Source organism: Microchirus variegatus, assembly GCF_963457635.1.
Source record: "Microchirus variegatus genome assembly, chromosome: 9".
Lineage (NCBI taxonomy): Eukaryota > Metazoa > Chordata > Actinopteri > Pleuronectiformes > Soleidae > Microchirus > Microchirus variegatus.
The window spans coordinates 17782160-17803748 of NC_139810.1; the positions used below are offsets into that span (position 1 = coordinate 17782160).

The following is a 21589-nucleotide window of genomic DNA, read 5'->3' on the forward strand; positions in this document are numbered from 1 at the left end:
ATTCAAACCAATACAATATCATGCAAAAGTGTTGTTCAGAAAAAACAATGTTACTTTTATACATTATTGGCTGAATTTCTGGGTAAAATCTGGTTTCATGAGGATAAACGACTTCTGTTCAACTTTGGGTGGAACAGCTCTCTAAATCCATAGGAGAGAGAGTCCCGGATGTCCCATCACTATACCAACCACTAACTACAAGTGCCATAAACGGCTGATTCAGATCAGCAGACGAGACTGCACACAGGTAAACACACACACAGTAACAGCAAATATGTAATTAATTTAGGACTACTGATTGCATGCGACGAGATTTTTGACATGCATATTTTCACCCATTTTGCACAAATTTTAACTTCTTACTAAACATTCAGTTAGAAACTTGAAACTCATTATTTAAATTTCTCATTCATACCAAATATTACAGTGCCCGTGCAAAATCTGTTTTTGTGTGTTCTCATTAATTGTTGGTTTGGTGAGTTTGAGTGCTCATTGTTACTTTTTAGAGTGGCAAGATGGTATTCTGTCTGCCACTTGTTGTCTGTAGCTGGTTGTGCTCTGCATGTGTGGGATTCTGAAACATCCTTAAAATCGGGACCATTATTGCTCAATTAAATTTGGTACCTTGCAGTCAGAATTGTTGTTTATTCAAAGTCTAAAGATTGTCCGAAGGGCAAGGGCTGTTCAAAGTGTCGGTTTATTGCACACAACATTTCCCCCACGGGGATAATTAAAGTAGTCTGCTCTGATCTGATCTCATCTGACATTGTGTTTTACATAGTTTTGAATAGCCACTGCATACCTGTGTTTGTTGGCGTTTTGTTGCAAAATCCGCCGACTCGTGTAATGCAAGTAAAGCACATTTAGCAAAATCTGCTGACTCATTTCATTACAGCATGCCAGACTGGCTTCAGGTTGAGCAGAAGGCAGTGACCCCACTGCTATTTCTTTAGAAATGTTCTTCTTGAGTTATTATTATTATTATTATTATTATTATTATTATTATTAATAATATAAGTAGTACTAGAAGAGTGTACTACGACTTTAAATGGCCAAGGAAGAAGGCTGCCAGAAAGCTTTCCTATTAAAAGGCAGTCTTTTTTTGTCCGGTGAAGTGGTAGAAATAAATTCAATTTGAATTTGTTTCATTTATATTCCAAAACTAAAGGAATACAATGAATTCAACAACCAATGAATGCAATAACAGTGGGGTAACAAGATAAAAGGATGAAGAGATAGAAGGAAGAGTGAATATGAGGAAGCAAAGGGGAAGAGGCAACGGACCACTTCCGTTCACCGACCCTTCAAAATAAGAGCTTCTGTCTTCGGCTATAACTCCTTCCTCTACAAACATTTTACCAAAACACTAAAATAGAATAATCATTTAGAGTAGTGTTAAACCTGAATAACTTGCGATAAAGAACGTTTAACTGTGTATCGTGCTGCAAGAAACACATTGGCAGTAGAGGAGGTAAAGCCACATTAAAATAGCAGGCAGTCAGGCAACTGTTGTAAAAAAAAACAAAAAACTAACCAACATTGGCAAAGGCTATTGCAACACGACAAAGGATTTTTAAGACTTTCAATTAATAACATGCTGCAGTAATGGCAGAAATTATTAATTTGCTTAAGTGTGTTTCTTCTCAAATCAATGATGTACACGTGTAATTTTGTCCAGTTTAATTGGATTAAATGGCAAGAAATAAATAGTTTTTATTAGGGATTGGCCAACAAGATATCAGCATTGGTACTGGAATCTGGCAAATATTGTTTTTTGATCGAGACCGAGTCATCTCTTGTCTTCATGATATGCTTGTTTGTGTTATTTGTGCAAACAAGCCCGTTATTCCCAAAACGAACCAAATGTACTTGTTTCCCTTTTAATCTCTTGGCTCAGCTGTTGTGAGAATGTGAGATTTTGAGCGCCCCCGTGTGATTAACTTTCAGTTTCCTCTTCCACTGGCTAGTTTTTTTCAACGGGATTGCAAGATGGCGTCGAGTGGAGGAGAAGGGGAACAGGAATGGACAGCGGCAGTGCGGCCGCTTTTATCGGCTTCGTACACAGCTTTTGAAACAAAAGACCTACCTCAGCTTGTTGGGTCTATAATCAACAGGTAAATCCGCTAAATGTCAATATATTGTCGGTCACTGTTTGCTCAATTTTGACTGTCTGCTCAGGTGTTAGCGATGTGGCTAACTGGCTAACAGCTCAGTTAAGTTCGCTGGGAAATGTTACCCACTTAGCTAAGGATAGCAGCTAGAAAGCTACATGAGCTAAATAGTAGTAGTACTGAATCGGTTGACGTTAGCGAATATGCTAACATTAGCTAACTTACTCAAATGGTTGTTTTGCTTGGCCATGGTGGTAACTCACGCGGTTTGAAACAAGGCATAGCCCACGACGAATAGAGGATTGTCGATCATGTCACACAATTGTCATGTAAGCATTACACGACGTCGGTGTTGTGGGAAGGGAATATGCCTCATCATTAGCTAGCTAACACAAACATTAGCCACTAAGCGAACTAATGGGCCTCTATAAACGCACAAGTTACGTTGAAGTGACCATATAATTATTTGACAACATATAGTACAATGTATCATTATTGTACAGCCTGTATGTGTTTTTGGGTCGTACACGGAAAAATTCAAACCGTAAACACAAGGAAGGAATAATCGAAAGCCACATTTTAATATTCTAAACATATAGTTTGATATTCAGTGGATCGATGGGCTTTGCCATTTGCCAATCAATTGTCTAATTCTTAACACTAAAATAATAGATATCAGAGATGTATGAAACGTATTGTTGCAAAGTTGAAATTTGAAATGGAATGCACTTGTATTTTTTCTATTCGTGATCATGTATACCTTTTAAGGTGATGTCTAAAAGAAATTCAAATTGATTCCCGTTTAAAAAGAGAAATTGTTCAGTGGTTTGTCAAATCTGAAATGAATCATAAACCAGTGGATTAGTCTGCTTAACTTGAATCTTACCAGGCTGAGCGGCCGAGATCAGGTAATATGACAAGCAGATCATAGTTGTGTGAATTTTGTACTTTGTATTTGTATTTTCCACTGGACAATTTAGAGTGCCTGATGTATTTTGTTTGGAAATAAATACAAGTTATTGATTTTATTTTAATGTTGAATTACATATTTTTGATACTAATTTGTATCTTTATATTGTATTGGATAAGACTCTATTTAAATTACTGTATTGTACTATTACACTGATAAAGGTATGGGACACTTCAACAAATGTTGATGTAGATGATGGATAACAGAAATACACACAGGGTTCATGGTTCTATGAACGATTTGTGTAAAAAAACTGGGTTGATTCTGTGGTTGGTTTCCAGCAACTCTCGACAGCTTCTCATTTGCATGGATTTATGAGATCAGTTTTCAAAAGGTGCTCGTCTCATCGAGTTTCTGTTGGTTGGCTGAAAAGTTGTCGCATTTTTAAAATGAAGGTGAAAAAATGCAGTTGAGAGATTTGTGATGCATGTAAGCATAATATGAAACAATGTACTGTCATATTGCACAGGGTTTTTGTTTGACTTGTTCCTCTATTATCACCATGGCACTGACACGTGTGTGTCTTTCAAGTCTATTCCCCATTAATAACAATGCTTATGTTTTATTTGCAGTGAATCAGACATTCTTCACCATGACAAACAATATGAGCCTTTCTACTCATCATTCGTGGCACTTTCTGCACATTACATCACCACAGTATGTGGGCAAAGTATGTATGTTTTTATCTTCTTCATTAGTGCATTGGATAATGGATTGCGATTACCTTCAAGCTAGAGTACTTCATAAGCTTTGGTGAATTGTCTTCTCACCAGTTAATTCTTTTTTCTTTCTAGTACCGAGAAATCAGTTGCTGTCAGTTGCTGCAGCATGCAAAGTATTGATTGAGTTCTCATTGCTGCGTTTGGAGAACCCAGATGAGGCATGCGCTGTATCTCAGGTAAATAACTCAGCAGGATGGTTTGTCAAATAAATTCCAGGAAAAAAAGTTATTATCATTTATATAGTATCATTTAATTCCACCTCTTACACTGAGAAAATTGTTCTATTTTCTATAGAAACACCTGATTCTTCTAATAAAAGGACTTTGCACTGGCTGCAGCAGACTAGATCGCACAGAAATCATTACTTTCACTGCTATGATGAAGTCTGCCAAGTTGCCTCAAACCATCAAGACCCTTTCAGATGGTAAGTGTCCCCCCCCCCATTACTTGTATTTAAATTGATCATCTACTAAAGCTGTGAAAAAGCATTTTTTTCTCGACATTGAAAAAAATGTCGAGAAAAAAATTTCTCGACAGGTAACGTTTTTGTACGCCTTTATGCAAAACAATACATAAACAAAGGTCTGAAATGAGACTGAAAAAAACTCTTCCTATTCCTTTAACAGTGGAAGACCAGAAGGAGTTACCCACTGCTGTGAATCCAGAGCTTCGACAAAAAGAAGTACAAATGAACTTCTTCAACCAACTAACATCAGTTTTTAACCCTGACCTTACAACCATTTTGGCCTCCCCATCAGCACAAATGCAGGTGAGTGCTGTCGTCCAGTCTTCTGTATTACTGCAGAGCTTGTTTTTAGAATCACAATCTAAGGTTTTACCTTCATCAGAAGCTGACAGCCTGTTCACAATAGCTGGTTCAATTTCATCAGATTTACTTTGTGTCTTTACTAAGAAATAAACTATTTTTTTACTTAAATGTTACTTAAATGTCTCTGTTCAAAACAGTAGCTCTTTGACTGCAATAAAATTCATAATTGATTTATTTATTTCCTCACCCGCCCCAATTATAGGCTGAGAGTGATTGTGACGACCAAACCACAGAACAGGCTCTTCAGACCAAAATGAAAAATGCCTTTGTCTCTCAGAATGTGTCAAGCTTACAGGAACTTGGTAAGTTTTAACTTATTACGTCACTGTTGTAATGCCAATGTTACGGTTATGTCACATATATAGTTTACAAAGGGTCCATTTATTTGTCCAGGTGGGTCTGAGAAGTTGCTGCGAGTGTGCCTCAACCTACCCTACTTTCTGCGCTACATCAACCGTTTCCAAGATGCTGTATCGGCGAACTCTTTTTTCATCATGCCTGCCACAGTGGCGGATGCAACTGCCGTCCGCAATGGGTATTTAGTTTTTAATTTTTAAGCTGAAAAATCTAACATGTGTGTATACATATTTTAACGTTTTTCATAACTTGTTTTACCCTTAAACTTTCACTACTTGAAACTCTTGCCTAGATTTCATTCACTGGTGATTGATGTAACCATGGCTTTGGACACACTTTCCCTGCCAGTACTGGAACCCTTGACACCAGCGAGATTAGTGGATATGACCGTGCTGGCATTGAGCTGTCTTTATGCTGGTAGGTGGATAAAATCACCAGTTTTGTTCTGAAGATGACAATCAGTAGAGACTGTAGCTCAGTCTAATAATAAAAGGACATTTACTTGACTGTACCATCAAAACAATGCAGTAGTTTAATGGCCATGATTTGATGATGTAAACGTAAATGTAAATGAAATTGGTAAATATGAAAAGGTGGTGTTTTTTTGTTTTTTTTATCTGTTTAGGTGTGAGTGTGGCCACTTGCATGGCCATTCTACAGGTAGGAAGTGGTTTGCAGCTCAGATCTGCCTCCACTGGGACTAAAGAGGAGGACTACGAAAATGATGCAGCAACTATTGTCCAGAAATGTGTGAGTGTAATGCAGTACAACATTCAGTCTATAGTTATATCCTAGTAATTAGACATTGGCTGATGCTAAATATTATAGCCCACTAGGGCTGTACTGATTAATCGATTAGTCGATTATTAAATAATTGCTAAGTAAACTGTATAATTTGTTTTTTTAGACTAAACACGACTTTCGAGAACATCCTTTTGAGGTCGACCAAACAAACAAATCTGGAAAATGATTGACAGATTAATCAATTATGAAAATAATTGTTAGTTGCAGCCCTATAGCCCACGATGCTGTATAGCAAAAATAAATGGTAACAAATGCAAAATTTGTGTTTGCAACAGCTGGAGATTTATGAAATGATAGGACAAGCCATCAGCAGCTCCCGCAGAGCCGGAGGAGAGGTAAGTGCCTGTACAAGACAAGACAAGATTACAGTAGTTAAACCAATAGTGGTTCAGTGCATTCTGATTTCACTTGACTTACACGTCATACGTTAAGCATTTTAAAATACAAACTTGTTGAAGATGGAAATTAATTGTTAATTTATTTGTGGATGCAGCATTATCAGAACTTTCAACTGCTCGGAGCCTGGTGCCTTTTGAACAGCCTGTACTTGATTCTTAACCTGAGCCCAACTGCTCTGGCTGATAAAGGAAAAGAGAAGGATCCCCTAGCTGCCCTTCGTGTCCGGGATATTGCTGCTCGCACAAAGGATGGTGCAGGATCGCCTAAACTTGGTCCCGGAAAAGGGTAATTCACAATAAATATGTGTTCAAATCTTTTCTGTGTTGGTGTTACTCCACATTTTTATCTTTGAATCTTCAAATGATTCTGGTATAGAGTGAGTTTATTGGCTCATTCATGGATTTATTAATCATCTTATTTCTGATATGTATTTACTTTTAAATGCCTCCATGATTTTTGTTTTTGCTTGAGTTGCCAGCAGCTTGATATAATTCTTGAATACACCATTACCAGGATGACTGAGAGTCTTCCACTTTCAAGGTCACCTTATAATTTTTTTATGAGTGTGTTAATTTGGTTTTTATTGCTTGTTTTTTTGAAGGCACCAAGGATTTGGAGTTTTGTCTGTTATCCTGGCAAATCATGCCATCAAACTTTTGACATCACTTTTCCAGGATCTGCAAGTTGAAGCTCTCCACCTGGTAAGTGAAACCCTTAACCTCCACTGGAAACACAACACTGAATAGCCAACTTGAAACTTCCAATTGTTTTAAGAACCAAAAGGCTTAATTTCTTCGCTTAGGTTTGTCATTATGACTTCACTGTCTATTTGTTTGTCTTAATTGTCTTAGCCATGTCTGTTTTCACCAATAACAAATTGCAGACCTAGATTTGCAAAGGGACCACTAATTTGATGTAGCTTTACGCAAAGCAAGTTTACTTAATTGATTCTTCTAAAAGTGCTAAAAAGGAGGAATAACAATGTGCTTAAACATAACATTAAAAACAAACCAAAGGTGTCCCAAAAATGTTAGTATGTTTACAAAAAGAATCATGTATTTCTTGAAACATGTTTTTATAACTTGTCAAACCCACTATCCCTCTACCTGCAGGGTTTGGTGAGTGATGGGCCACCAGCTGAGCTCAACATCTTGGCACGGAATACTTCAATCCAGAGAGTCCAGAGGCTCATTGACTCTGTGCCTCTGACCAATCTACTCTTCACCCTTCTCTCCACTTCCTACAAAAAGGTACAACATTACCAATATTTACATATCTTTATTTTGTGGAATTGTTATGTTATGAATCCACAATTTCACAAAAACACATTTGTGGATCAAAAAACATGAGTTAGATTAATTAATGATTATGTTTTATAACTGCTATTTTATTGCTATTGTCAGGCTTGTGTTCTCCAACGGCAGAGGAAGGGCTCAGTCAGCAGTGATGCCAGTGCTTCTACAGATTCAAACACCTACTATGAGGATGATTTCAGCAGCACAGAGGAGGATAGCAGTCAAGGTACTTTCTCTCTCTAGATCGAAGTCGGACAGTTTTGATAACCCAAAAAACATGTTAGTAACAAGTGAACTGCAATGGCAGTCAATTGCCATAACCGCATGTGGCTGCACAGGACCTCACCTTGCTCTCAGTGTAGACTGACTGAGAGTGAGAGAGTCAGCATGGAGAAACTCTCACAGCAACAGCTCTAGATTAAAGTGTTTCCATCGGCACAGTAAATAGTCTTAATATTGAAAGTATATGCTAGTATAGCAGCTCGTGGTTTGCACAACGAGAAGGCCAAGTCCAAGTCTAGACATTTAAAAAAAATTATTCTGAGGGAAATCAGTAGAGGGAGCAGACTGGCCTTTTAAATTCACAGTTGAATTTAAATAATATGAATCTGTTGTTCATTGTATCCCAAAAGCCTTCATTGTGTCTCAGATTTACTTCTGTCACAGTGTAACAGAGAGGCACTGAAACTAGTGTGCCGTTAGTGGTAGGGGTGGAACAGTTCACTTAAGAAATTCTCCCCATTCGGAACGCATGTCACAGTATGCGGCATACCATTCGGTTCATGACGTAACGCCCATACCAACGAAAAAGACACAAGGAATCATGTAGGGTAGTGATGGAGAAAACGTTATGGACGGATGGATGTGAAATTATGGAGTATATATGGGCCGTACACCTTGTGCCAGTAACCCAGTGAAATTATTTATTTTTGTTACGAGGCGAGCCAATGCGGGGGCGTGGAATGTTGAGTGCTGCCGGTCAGATTTTGTGTGTACCTATGAAGGCGGGTAAAAAAAAAAAGTGGTGGATAAAACAGCAACTGTATGCAAGCGTTATGCAACATGTTGCTTATATTAATGTTCATCTACAGACACATCACCCCAGTGCAGTTGACAGCACAAGGAGGGAAGAGTCGGATTAGTCTGTTTTTATTGTGACAAGAAAACCAATTCTTTCAATATTTTTTTGCCAAATAAATTAAAACCATGTGCAGCAATGCACTCCCCTCTTGCTGTTAAACAAGATCTATTTGATGTAAGATTTCATGACATGATTAACAAGAACACATTAAGCTATAGAGCTAATGCTGATGTATGCCATTTCTAGAGTGTAAAAAATATTTTAAAGAAATGAACTAAACCTATAACCGTGACCCCAGAGCATGATGTGAACCGAACTGTTCCACCCCTAGTTAGTGGGTCACCCAGGAAGCACAAACCACATATACACATACAATTTTTGTTCCTTGGTCACACAATGACAGTGTAGTTGACAGTGTCTACTATTTCAGCAGAAAGAAGACAGGAGAAGACAAGTGCAGCTTGTGTTTCAGGTCAGCAGTTTTCTGTCCTCAGGTCAAAGACTTGGTGTCCACTTCACTGTCCTAGATTCATTTTGTTATTGTATGTCTCACAATTTATGATCTGAGCTGTGGTCCTAATAGCTTAGAAAATGACAGAGCCACAGGTGAAGAGGCTTTGGCAAAATAGCTCCTTCTCTCAAATATGCTCTTTATTTGAATTGACTTGAACTAAATTTAGATTTTTTTTTGTCAAAGACTCTTATCTGTGGCTCAGTGTGATTCAAAGGATAATACCAGTGGTGTTGAAATGTGGGTGCTCATCATTGCCTTTGCAAGCATTCAATTCGAACAAGACAGCTGGTTGATGAATAGAAGAGTCACTGACACCAGCATTTGCATTAACCAATGAAATTTCCAGCTTTGTGTGATGAAAAGATTTTTCTAGGTGCTTTTAAGAGCTGGCACCATGTTTTCCTATACAGTCATTGCAAATACTATATATTTAGACATAAGGGGATGGCTAATGGAAATAAGTTAATACATCAACATGAACAGTCTGCAGATATTTAAGTGCGGACTTGGATTCTAGATGTCTCCAATATATGGCTGCACCCACATCGAAAGAGTGGTATTATTCTTAAATGCAACAAATTCAAATTGTGCTTGTAAACCTTGGGCTTAAAGACACTGTGCTGCGTCTTGCTGTCACCTGAATAGTTATATTTTTTTGTATGTTGCATGCAAATGTGAATATCAACTTAGTGATATCCTTAAGTTACAAGTTGTTTCATTTGGTGTAGGGCTGCAACTGATTATTTTCATAATCGATTAATCTGTTGATTATTTTCTCGATTAATCGAGTAATCACTTGGTCCATAAAATGTGGAAAATTGTTGATCATTGTTTTTCAAACCTGGAAATGATGTTCTTAAATGTCTTGTTTTGTCCACAAACCAAAAGTATTCAGTTTGAATCATTTCTTTGTTATGTAGAGCAAAGAAACCCATTAATCGATTAGTAAAATAGTTGACAACTAATTTAGTAGTTCATTAATAATCGATTGAGTAATTGTTTCAGCCCTAATTGGAAGTAATGTGTCCATACTTGCATACACTTGCTGTGTCTCCAGGCAAGGGCTTTTCAGATTGAATCACATGACTAAAAAATACGTTCAAATAATGTCAAATTGATACCACCTGGTAGGATAGGCTTAATGTGAGGGACCTGGTTGTATGCTTTTAGAAAGTAAGCTTGAAAATGGTGAAGCAGCCACACATATTGAGCAGGTCAGGTGATAAACAAGATGTAGTTGGACCCTTCAAGACCTAAAGAGAGGGTGAGAGGCGGGTTGATCGTTTAGTAGAGTTTCTAGTATCTTCAGCAGCCAGATAATTTCATTCTTTGAATTATGTAAATATATTTTATAAAGGACCCAATTTTAAATCCTTATCAATTTATATCTTGAAGATATTGTAAGTACCAAAAGCCTATACCACATCTATAGTCCACCCCACGCTGCTGTTTTCTGATTAGACATATTCTCTGGACTATTGGGTTTGATTATCAGTGCCACACTCCTGCTAATTTTGACGGTGGGGTGACTGGTTTGTTGAGGTCTGTGGTGTCATGAGTTCCCTCATTGTTTCATCTCTTGAAAGTGTGTGAGTGAGTGATGTCATACAACCTTGAGGCAGGGTATTGGTTCTGATGATTTAAGATGTTGAGTTGACACTTAATTTCTCCTGCATCTCCAGTGAGAGAGAGAGAGAGTCACTAAAGAACGATCTCTGTCAATATAAATTCAGTACCTGTTGCAGTCAGTAAACCTTATCTCTTTCTCACTGACATTTGTTCAGCGTTGTCTTGTGAAATGTTATAAGAAGATAACACATTTTTTTTTATTTAAGTGTGGTTATTCACTGACAAGACATCCATATATGTTCACCTTTTTACTGCAGTGTTTGCCTCTTGTCTGCACAGTGCTGTAGGTGTCAAAAACTAGTTTTAAGCTTGTTACATTTTGCCTTTCGATGACACTGCAACCGCTTCACTTGTTTCTTGTACGCCTTGGAATGTTTCTTGGCTCAACTGTGAGAAATTCATATAAATAATGTTGACATTCTTTCTGTAGATGATGACAGTGAACCCATCTTGGGGCTTTGGTTTGAAGAGACAATTTCACCCACCAAAGAAAAAGTAGCCCCCCCACCACCACCTCCACTCCCACCCTTGGAAACATCTCCTAGATTGAAGAGCCCCAGCAAGCAGAATCCCAGTGAGAATGGCAACATTTTAGCTGGCCGTAAAGATCCAGAGCTGGTGAGGACTCCTTCGATTCTTTCTCCCGAAAATAACCAATAAGATTACCACTAGCACTGGATTGATAAACGGTGTCAAATAAAGTAGTATTACTGTTACAATCTTAATTATACCCATGTCATTTGGTTATTCATCTTTATAAGTTTAATATGTGATAGAACTGTCACCTCACATTTGTTCGTTCCCATAGTTCCTCAGTTTAGCCTCCAGCATTTTAAACTTCATCACCACCTCGATGCTCAAGTCCAGGAACAACTTCATCCGCAACTACCTGAGTGTGTCTCTCACAGAGCAGCACATGGCTACACTAGCCAGTATCATCAAAGATGTGGACAAAGATGTAAAAGGTAAAGGTAAAAATAGCTTATAATGCAAATTATCTGTAATATTTACCTAATAATTAATTTAAATTTTTCTTTGCTCAATTGCTGCCAGAGTTTAATTAAAACATTTTTTTAATTTAGGCTCCTCAGATGAAGTGTTTTCTTTAGCACTGTATCACTTCAACCACACCCTGGTTACATCAGATCTTCCATCGCCAGCTTTGCAGGTGAGAAGACTTAGTTTATCATTCCAACCAAATAATAAAACTTCTCACAAGATTTGGCTGCAGTAAACCTGTAATAATAATGACAAATGACTATTTTGTGTCTTATTGTACTTCTTTTTATTCCCAGAACACCCTTCTTCAGCAATTAGGTGTTGCACCCTTTTCTGATGGTCCCTGGCCTCTGTACATTCATCCACAATCACTGTCAGTCCTCTGCAGACTTGTCCTTATATGGCAGCACAAAGCCAGTGTGCAGGGAGACCCAGATGTGCCAGAATGTATGAAAGTCTGGGAAAGGTATTGTATCTGGTTCCTATTTTCTTAATGTTGTCACTATATTAATTGGAGATAAAAAATAAATATTATATTAACTCATTGATAAGTAAAGCTTCACTTTATCATCAAAAATTTACAGAGGTAGACTGCGAGTGGTGAAGCACACCTGAATTCCAGAAATGCATAGATCATGTATTACATATTTTTTTGTTCTATATAGTATATAGTGGCTTGCAATTTTATATATTCTATATTGATTTCTCCTCCCTTCTTTCTTCTATCTTTTACTTTCCTGCTGTCAGGTTTTTAGGAACATTGAAGCAGCACACCATCCAGGGTTCAGTTCACGGAGAAGATGACCTCAATGTAGAGCACCTCCAGCTTCTGCTGCTTCTGTTCCACAATCTGTCAGAGCGTGGACGACGGTCAATCCTCACCCTGGTCACTCAGGCAATTACTGAAGTGGCACAGAGCAGAGACTCCCAGCTAAAGGCTGTGCCTCTCAACTTGGCCCGTCTGTTGCTGATTTTTGACTATCTGCTGCGCCATTACTCCAAGGCTCCCTTGTACCTTTTTGAACAGGTTAATATTTTTTTTGTCCTTTCCAGATGGTAAATTGTACGATTCTTGGTGGTATTTATTTGATAGGTATATTATTGTTTTTTTTGTTATCCTAAACAAGTGAAATGGCATTCAGCAAATGCATTAGTAACTTAATAACACAAAGCAAACTAATAGACATCATCTTGATGGAAGCAAATTAGTCATTCAGAACATCTTTTTTAGATTTGGTAATTATTGTTTTATGTTATTTGGATTGCACTTTCATTGAAACATGATGACTACTAAATTTCCAAATTTTTGTTAAGGTGATAATTATAAATAAATGTCTTTTGAACTGTGATCACAAGAAATTTAGCTACTCTCATAAAAAATTGCAGGTGCAGTACAACCTTCTCACCCCACCATCAACTGGGCCAAGTTCTGTTCAGGATGGCGGCAAACACAACAGTCTCCCACTTTACTATGGCTTCAAGGAGGTGGAGGAGAACTGGGGAAAACATTGTTCAGCAGGTAAGACCAATGAAAGGTTTTAATTTTTCAGCCACTGACCAGAGCATTCCTCAACCAGAGGTAAATTCTATAAGCAACATTAACTTTGCCACAGTAAGCGTGTATTATACACGTCATTGTCTGATGGCTCGGTTAGACCTAACATCTATAGCATTTCCTCTATATTTATCAATGTGTGACAACAGAATGAACATTGAATGTCACAAATTTTTTCTGTCTGGGATTTTACCCACATTCACACTGCTAGCAACCGATGTAGAACATTTATTACATGAATGTAATCATACTGTCCGTGTTTTTTAAACTTCTCTTTCAAGAGGATGTTGTTTATTGGTTGTGGATGAGAAAATGACACTTGTTAATGTTTTGATTTTTTTGTTGTTTTTTTTTAGATTCAAGCGTTCAGCCCAAATTCTATTGTGTTCTGTCCCCTGAAGCATCTGAAGATGACATCAGCAGGCTAGACAGCAAGGTGAGACCTTTATCATGGTTTTATTTAAAGCAACTATGATATTATAATTTAGATGAAATTGCCACAACAGTTATAGAAAGATAATATCATCTGCTTTTTTCAGTCAGGGACTATACTTTCTCCAGATTTACCATAATTAATAATACAAAAATTGAGAATTCAGTTCCAATTAATAGCTGTATTATAGTTTCTCAGCATTCTCACTCTTTTTGACAGGATTGGCCCAAACAGTTGAAGCATAATAAAATAATTATTAAAAATGATCATCACCCTCCATCTCTCACTGCATCCAAACTGTATTCTCTCCAAAGGTCTTTCCAAAGTTGTTCAATGGAGCAGTGAAATATGACGAACTGTATGCGTGGCTCATCTCACTCCTGACGGCAGGATCTCAGTTCGACACAGCAAGAAGAGAGGAGAATAAACCCATTACTCCTATGGTGAGAACACCCACATGAACAAACCATGAATTGTATCAACTGGGGACAAAAGACAATATAGTCATAACCATACCTTAATTTAACATTTATTGTTGATATCGGGTCAAGTAAACTTGGTTAATCACTGTGGGGGAATTCATTCTCTGCATGTTACCCATTATTTAGTTGCAAGCCTCTGTTTCAAGTAATTTATGATCAATAGCAGTACATTTCTGTTTTGTTTAACTGTGTATTTTTAAAATCCCCACACAGGAGGCCTGCTCCCTTCAGTACTGCTTTCTAGTACTGTGGAGGATCCTGGGAGTTTTACCCCCCTCAAAAGCTTACATGGAGCAACTCAAGACTGGCTGCTGTGATCCCACTGAAAGCGACATCCTGCACACATTGAGATGGTCTTCACGTCTCAGAGTATCAACTTATGTAAATTGGATCAAGGTCAGTTGACAACTGAAAGAAGTGCAGAATTATTAGCGCCATAGTTGACAAAGAAATAAAAGTTTTATATTTCATTTAACTTTATTCCATAGCTATATTTGGTTATTCTAAACAACGGTTATTCTTTTATATTTTTATATATATATATATATAAAGTCAATGTAATCTCTCCCTGATTACAAATGCACACTGTGTTCTGTACCCCATTCTTAATTCAGTAATGTACTTTTAAGTAAAAAGTACTTAAGTACTTTAAAATTATTAAAATAATCTTTGTTGTGGTTTACTTTAACATATGATTATTTCAATGTCATCACTGACAGGAACACTTGATGAAGCAGGGAATGAAAACGGACCAAGCAGCTTCCCTTGTTGACATGACCGCTGCTAAGTGCAGTACCGTTAAATACGATGTGGAATTGGCGGAAGAGTACATTGCCACGCAGGTTAGGATTTACAATGCAGTTAATGTTTTGTGTATATTAATCAAAGTTTTGTCAGTCTTTGACCATTTGATGTCGTTCACAGATTTCCACCTTCTCCAGCGTAGACCCAAACACCATTCTTCCACTGCATCAGTTACCCTCTTTACAGGCCATCTATACACTGGATGCAGTCATCTCTAAAGTGCAGGTTTCCTTAGATGAACATATGTCCAAGGTTGCCATTGAGGCAGATACCCCCAAGACTTCAGATATCTCCAAGAACCTGCTGCCAGCCACACTGCAGCTCACAGATGTTTATACAGCCTTTACGAGGTGAGAAAGGATTGTTTTAAGTACTGTGTTGTATTCACCGAATGTTCATATCACGTCAAGTAAACCGGTAATCGCCAGAAATAAGGTTAAAAGAACGGTGTCGCTTTCATAGAGAAAATAGAATCTTTATATTGATTTTGTGGGTGAACTCAAAATTAATTGATTCACTCAATGGATACTGGTCTTATTCAATATCTAAATATATATGCAAATTATATCTCCAAAGTGTTTTTTTCTGTTGCTTTCAACTTTGAGTTCGATTAAATGCTTTATGGAACAACTTCAGTCTTTCCTAAATGTAAGGATAACCTGCTATTACATATATATATATATATATATATATATATAATATATATATAACATTCTTGGGCTCTGAAAAGCTGCATTGAGCCACTTTTGTGCAGTTCTTGAGGTATAAAAACTCAGAACTGTCTTACTCAAAATATTGATTGACAATAAGATGAAAGGTGGACCTAAAACACTGCCTTGTGGACTTCTACATTTAACGTCTCAAAAAACAATTGACGTCTATTACCTTGTGTTTCCTGTACGAAAAATCCTGTGTGAATGGTCAATGTATGGTAGTAGTTGCACTGTTTACTTAAATCTTCCATCATCCCTGGCTAAAAAGACAAATATGTTATCAATCTGTCTTTCAATGCTAATTGAATCATTGAACCAAATGTGCTTGTGCCCAGGTCTTACCTACTAATGAACATCCCAGAGGAAGGAGAGAACAAGCTGACAGATGCTAAGCTCCAGGGTTATGCTGCAGTTTTAGCTATTGGCTCCACTCGCTGCAAAGCTAACTTACTGGGTATGTGGAAGAATTACTCATGAGTGAAATTTAAAAACAAACTTGAGCTTTAATAGCTACTTTATAATTCCAGTGTTTTAACCTGAACTTTGTTTCTTTTTAAAATTATTTTTAAACAGGTCACAGCATTATGCAGAACTTGCCATCGGCTGTACAGGCAATATGTGAGACTTGGAACAGCATCAACACCAATGAATTCCCCAACATTGGCTCATGGGTACGTGAGTGAATTGATCACTTAAAAACCCAGTTAAACTAAATTTACTCATTGAGATTTATTGTTTTAACAGAGATCTGGCCCTAAGTCGGTCTGCCATTATAAATTAACCCATTCCTTTTTTTAGTTCTCTGGCTGAAAAGGTGACCAAATAGGGTTTTTGGTTTCCTTGGTTTAGTCAGACTTCATAGAGATTCCGTGCTTTTTTACTGGGTTTTTTTTTGTCCATTCATTTCAATGTAGTGGTTACAAAGATTTATTTTGGGGATAACATATCATTTAAATGCCATGGCTTTGTTTTATTCTTTAGAAGTATTTTTAAAACCTATTTATTTATTTTTAATGACCTTTCATGGCCCACCAGTGAGCTGTGACCTACACCTTGGGAATCTCTGTTTTAACGATTAGTTTGGTGAAGGGTAATTGATATTATTCTAGGCTGTTCATTTTAAAATTTGAGATCTGATTTATTTAATATTTTAAATATCTTACATTTTTAAAGAATATTAAGGATATTTATGAAACAATGGTTCCGACATTACTTAGACTAAATTGGTTTGTTTTTTGTTTTTTTTCTTTCAGCGAAATGCATTTGCCAATGATACCATTCCTTCAGAGAGTTACATCAGTGCCATCCAAGCAGCTCACCTGGGCACACTGAGTTGTCAGTCTTTGCCTCTGGCCTCTTCTCTTAAACACATCTTACTTTCGTTGGTTCGTCTCACTGGTGATCTCATTGTGTAAGTGCTTGTGTCTTTTAAAACCAGAATTCCCTAATATTGAACCAGTAGTATATGATGCATATGGTTTCTTCATGAAAACGATAATCATGTCAATATTTTGCACATTTGTCTCTTCAGCACAGAGGAGCAAAATTCATCACAGGTCGTGCGAACCCTGCTGCCTCTTCTACTGGAGAGCAGCACTGAGAGCGTGGCTGAGATCAGCAGCACCTCACTGGAGCGTATCCTCGGACCATCTGAGTCCGACGCATTTCTAGCCCGGATTTACGAGCGCTTGGTGACGGGGTGTTACAACATCATTGCCAATCACTCAGACCCCAACAGGTTTGTTATACACGTTTAGTAATCATATAGTTATGTTAGTTTTTTTCTTTACTCAAATGTGCATTTATTACTAGCGTTTTTTTGTTTTGTTTTTTTACAATCCTTGCTGTTTAACTTCTCTAGTGGTTTGGATGAGTCTGTTCTTGAGGAGTGCCTCCAGTACCTTGAGAAACAGCTTGAGAGCAGTCAAGTCCGCAAGGCGATGGAAGAGTTCTTTTCATTCAGGTATCGTCTTGTGATAATCCAGGCAGCATTATTAGAAATATTTTCACATATTTTACATATCTTGTCCTTTTATTTTTTTCCAGTGGAGATCTTGTCCAGATCATGATGGCAACAGCCAATGAAAACCTGTCAGCAAAGTTCTGCAACAGAGTACTGAAGTTCTTTACAAAGCTTTTCCAGCTCAGTAAGTATAATATCAGTTAATTTTACTCAAGAATTTTTTTCCTTAGGCTTTGTTATACATAAATAAATACTATGTCATTGTCCATGGGCTGTATTGAGTACTTGCCTTGTTCAGATAAATTAAATAGTGGATATTAAGTAACCTTAAAACCTTTCAATACATTTGCTGTTTCTTCAACTTCTGTGCCATGATCTTGCTGTCATTTCTAGCGGAGAAGAGCCCAAACCCCAGCCTGTTGTGTCTGTGTGGTTCTCTGGCCCAGCTGGCCTGCGTGGAACCTTCTCGTCTGCAGTCCTGGCTGATGCGCATGACAGCCTCCCCACCAAAAGACTCGGAGCAGCTGGAAATAGTGCAGGAAAATCGACAGCTTCTGCAGCTGCTCACCACTCATATTGTCCGTGATAACAGCCAGGTGGGCGAAGGAGTGTGCACCGTCCTCCTCAGCACTCTCATTCCAATGGCAACAGACATGCTGGCCCATGGTGATGGTACAGGCTTTCCTGAACTCATGGTCATCATGGCCACTCTTGCCAGTGCTGGACAGGGGGCTGGTCATCTACAACTCCACAGAGCAGCTATTGACTGGTTGACCAGATGGTAAGCGATTAGTTTCACAAACATGATTTAGTTTGCACCAGGGAACTGCATATTTTATGGTATCAGTGCTTGGTTTAAAGATGCCAGAAAATTGCTGTCCTTTGCATTTTATGACCTGATTATTTTCCATATTATATAATTTGTATGTATATTTACAGTGGCTTTATTTTTTACCTACAGCAAAAAGTATCTAACACAGAAGAATGTAGTGGAAAAAGTGAGCACCAATGTATCCCAAGGAAAGGTATGTTTTTATATTTATCATTATATAACACCAACTTGCCTTTTACCCCATTCAAGTATAGAATATTTTTTACACACAGTTTTTATGCATTTTTCATTTTACTATTCTAAGTGAAGGCTATAGTTTTTTTAAACAATAATATCAAGTAATGATGTACATTTATTCCTTGGTTTCAGCACGCAAGCATGCTGGAGTGTTCATGCCACATCATCTCCTATCTAGCTGATGTAATGAATGCCTTGCGGCAAAGTAGTGGACAGGGCACAACAGCACTGCTGATGGAGGGAGAAGAGAAGGCCATGGAAGTGGACTCGGACTGGGTGGAAGAACTTGCAGTTGAAGAGGATGATTCCCAGGCAGAGGACTCGGTGAGATCTCACTCCTTTAGATACATTTTCTCCTATAACTCTGCCAAGTAAATCTGCAGACTATACACCTGAATGTGAAAAAAGAGGCATTGTAATCACGCTAAATTGACATTTTGACAAATGTATGCCCCCCCACCCCTTTTATTATTTGCTATTGAAGAGTCTTAGATGAGACCTAGTTGGCCGAGTTCACCAAGAGAATTTGAAGTGCATTAGACTAGAACATTGAAATTTCTTCGCTCTATCAGTTGCAATCATTTTCTTCATCTTGGTCACCATTTTACAGGATGAAGACTCACTCTGCAACAAACTCTGCACTTTCACCATCACTCAGAAGGAGTTCATGAACCAGCACTGGTAAAGAAAATCTGTTCCCTGAGCTTTTACTTTAAATCTTGAAGATCCAGGGCTGTTTCTGCTTTTTAATTATGATCAACTTCTGGATCTTTTTGCAGGCCATCGTTCTTTTGTTAAAACTAAGAGGCTGTTACACCTGAAAATAGATTTTGTCACAAAGAAAATTTTAGTAACTCTTATTTTTGGACAACAATAACAATGGGCTTGCATCAATTTGCTAATATCATTGGAAATAACAACTCTAAATGACTGACACAGTGAATAAACGATTAACAAACTAAAAAATGTTAATTTGTACTGTTGATGTACAATTGTGTAGATGAAATGTACTGTATGTGCTTCAAGATTTATTTCAGTAGAATAGACTGCAAATGACTCCTTAATAAGCTCATATACTATATACAGCCTTGCCCTGTTCCTTTTCATTCTGCAGGTACCACTGTCACACCTGTAAAATGGTGGATGGGGTAGGTGTGTGCACAGTGTGCGCCAAGGTCTGTCACAAAGACCATGAGATCTCCTATGCCAAATATGGCTCTTTCTTCTGTGACTGCGGTGCCAAAGAGGATGGCAGCTGCCAGGTGAGACCGAATACCTCAGGTCATCATGGGAAGAGAACAACAGCGGTAACTTTGGTTTGCAAGTCATTCCCCCATTGACTTTCATCCAGCCATTTCATTTGGTCAGGGTGATAGCTAGCCCCCACACATGTGGCCTGAAATCATGTTACAAATGTCTATTGTCAATAGTTTGTGAACTTAAAGGCCAGCTTTCCAAGTTAATCTTAATTAACACTTTTCTGAATGTGCATGTTATAATGAACAATCCATCACTTGCATGTCCCCTTTTAGTTTACCATAAGATCTGATAAATTATGTGATAGCTTTTTCTACATTGTTTGTGTGTCTGTGTCAGTCCTGTGATTTGTATTGGCCCATAATAGTTAAGTTTACCATATAAATCTGCTTTCTTTACTTTTGTAATTACATTGCAAGTAAAATTATATGATTTTGATTTTCAGACAATTACATTTATATTATGATTCTAGTTAATGAATGTTGTCTGTTTTATAATCTGTGGTTTTGATTTAGTTCAGTTAAAGTGCTTCTCCATCTAACACAACTTTTCTGAGCATCCTTTTGACCATAAGTTATCAGGGTGCAAGCAAAGTCAAGTAATTCTAATTTAAAGCAAGGATGATGCTCTAGTATGAAAGGCTTGAATATTATGTGATGCGTTTATTGATGTGTGTACTAATGCTTGGTGCTCTCTCTTGTGTTCTTTCATCTACAGGCCTTGGTCAAACGCAGCCCCAGCAGTGGCATGGGATCCACTCTCAAAGAGAGCTCCGCATTCCAGAGTGAACTGCGGATGCCCGAGAGTGCTATCCGCCACCAAAACGCTTCACCCTCTGACAAGGGTAAGGTGACCATCTGTGATGGTAAACCTGGTGATGAGGACAGACCCAAAAAGTGCAGTGTGTGCAAGAGCATTGAGGGTTGTCAGGAGGAATTGCTAGCACAAGTGGTAAGAGAAACCGTTAATCTTCTTTGGGTTTGCTAACTGCTCCTGTCTCTGGCGTTTCTTCAGATTTTTACATGCTCGGCACCGTAGAGGTTCTGACTCACTGTATTGGCTCTTTTTTTCATGGCAGATTGGTTCATCCACTGCAGCAGCCATTCTGGAAATGCTCATGTTTCTCATGGAAGCCATCCAGACCAACTTCCAGCAGGCATCAGCAGTGGGAAGCAGCAGCCGGGCTCAGCAGGCCCTCAATGAATTGCATACTCAGGACAAAAATGTGGAAATGACAGACCAGTTAATGGTATGATGAAGGATTTGTAGAGTTCTGAAAATTCCTTAACTTTCTTTAAATCGTATCATAAACAAAGTTGTTGAACCACTGTGTGGTACAATGGTACTAACAGTAACTCTTTTTTTCTCAGGTGCCTACGCTTGGCTCTCAAGAAGGGGCTTTTGAGAACGTGAGAATGAACTACAGTGGCGACCAGGGACAAACTATACGCCAGCTCATCAGTGCACATGTCCTGCGACGTGTTGCAATGTGTGTCCTGTCCTCACCTCATGGCCGTCGCCAGCATCTTGCAGTCAGCCATGAAAAGGGAAAGGTAAGTTACACACAGGAGTTAGACTAATCGCATAATTATCTTTGGTTTTC

General features: G+C 38.1%; 1 protein-coding gene across 1 annotated transcript in view; it reads left to right on the forward strand.

The window, feature by feature from the left end:
- Window positions 1-1989: 1989 nt before the first annotated feature.
- Window positions 1990-21589, forward strand: part of ubr4 (ubiquitin protein ligase E3 component n-recognin 4) — a gene marked incomplete at its 5' end in the record, with an annotated part of 43012 nt that continues 23412 nt past the window's right edge. Inside the window, 39 exons of the mRNA XM_083894776.1 lie at window positions 1990-2114; window positions 3654-3751; window positions 3876-3979; window positions 4098-4227; window positions 4430-4572; window positions 4835-4934; window positions 5026-5167; window positions 5282-5406; window positions 5615-5739; window positions 6069-6128; window positions 6287-6477; window positions 6794-6893; window positions 7305-7442; window positions 7596-7713; window positions 11142-11329; window positions 11520-11676; window positions 11794-11879; window positions 12007-12176; window positions 12458-12737; window positions 13097-13229; window positions 13622-13701; window positions 14013-14141; window positions 14394-14576; window positions 14900-15022; window positions 15105-15334; window positions 16033-16151; window positions 16271-16368; window positions 16951-17108; window positions 17229-17435; window positions 17559-17660; window positions 17744-17844; window positions 18054-18441; window positions 18622-18685; window positions 18862-19053; window positions 19340-19410; window positions 19844-19991; window positions 20704-20937; window positions 21065-21235; window positions 21357-21539. Of these exons, the coding sequence (XP_083750902.1) occupies window positions 1990-2114; window positions 3654-3751; window positions 3876-3979; window positions 4098-4227; window positions 4430-4572; window positions 4835-4934; window positions 5026-5167; window positions 5282-5406; window positions 5615-5739; window positions 6069-6128; window positions 6287-6477; window positions 6794-6893; window positions 7305-7442; window positions 7596-7713; window positions 11142-11329; window positions 11520-11676; window positions 11794-11879; window positions 12007-12176; window positions 12458-12737; window positions 13097-13229; window positions 13622-13701; window positions 14013-14141; window positions 14394-14576; window positions 14900-15022; window positions 15105-15334; window positions 16033-16151; window positions 16271-16368; window positions 16951-17108; window positions 17229-17435; window positions 17559-17660; window positions 17744-17844; window positions 18054-18441; window positions 18622-18685; window positions 18862-19053; window positions 19340-19410; window positions 19844-19991; window positions 20704-20937; window positions 21065-21235; window positions 21357-21539 (5694 nt within the window). The remainder of the gene's footprint in view (window positions 2115-3653; window positions 3752-3875; window positions 3980-4097; window positions 4228-4429; window positions 4573-4834; window positions 4935-5025; window positions 5168-5281; window positions 5407-5614; window positions 5740-6068; window positions 6129-6286; window positions 6478-6793; window positions 6894-7304; window positions 7443-7595; window positions 7714-11141; window positions 11330-11519; window positions 11677-11793; window positions 11880-12006; window positions 12177-12457; window positions 12738-13096; window positions 13230-13621; window positions 13702-14012; window positions 14142-14393; window positions 14577-14899; window positions 15023-15104; window positions 15335-16032; window positions 16152-16270; window positions 16369-16950; window positions 17109-17228; window positions 17436-17558; window positions 17661-17743; window positions 17845-18053; window positions 18442-18621; window positions 18686-18861; window positions 19054-19339; window positions 19411-19843; window positions 19992-20703; window positions 20938-21064; window positions 21236-21356; window positions 21540-21589) is intronic.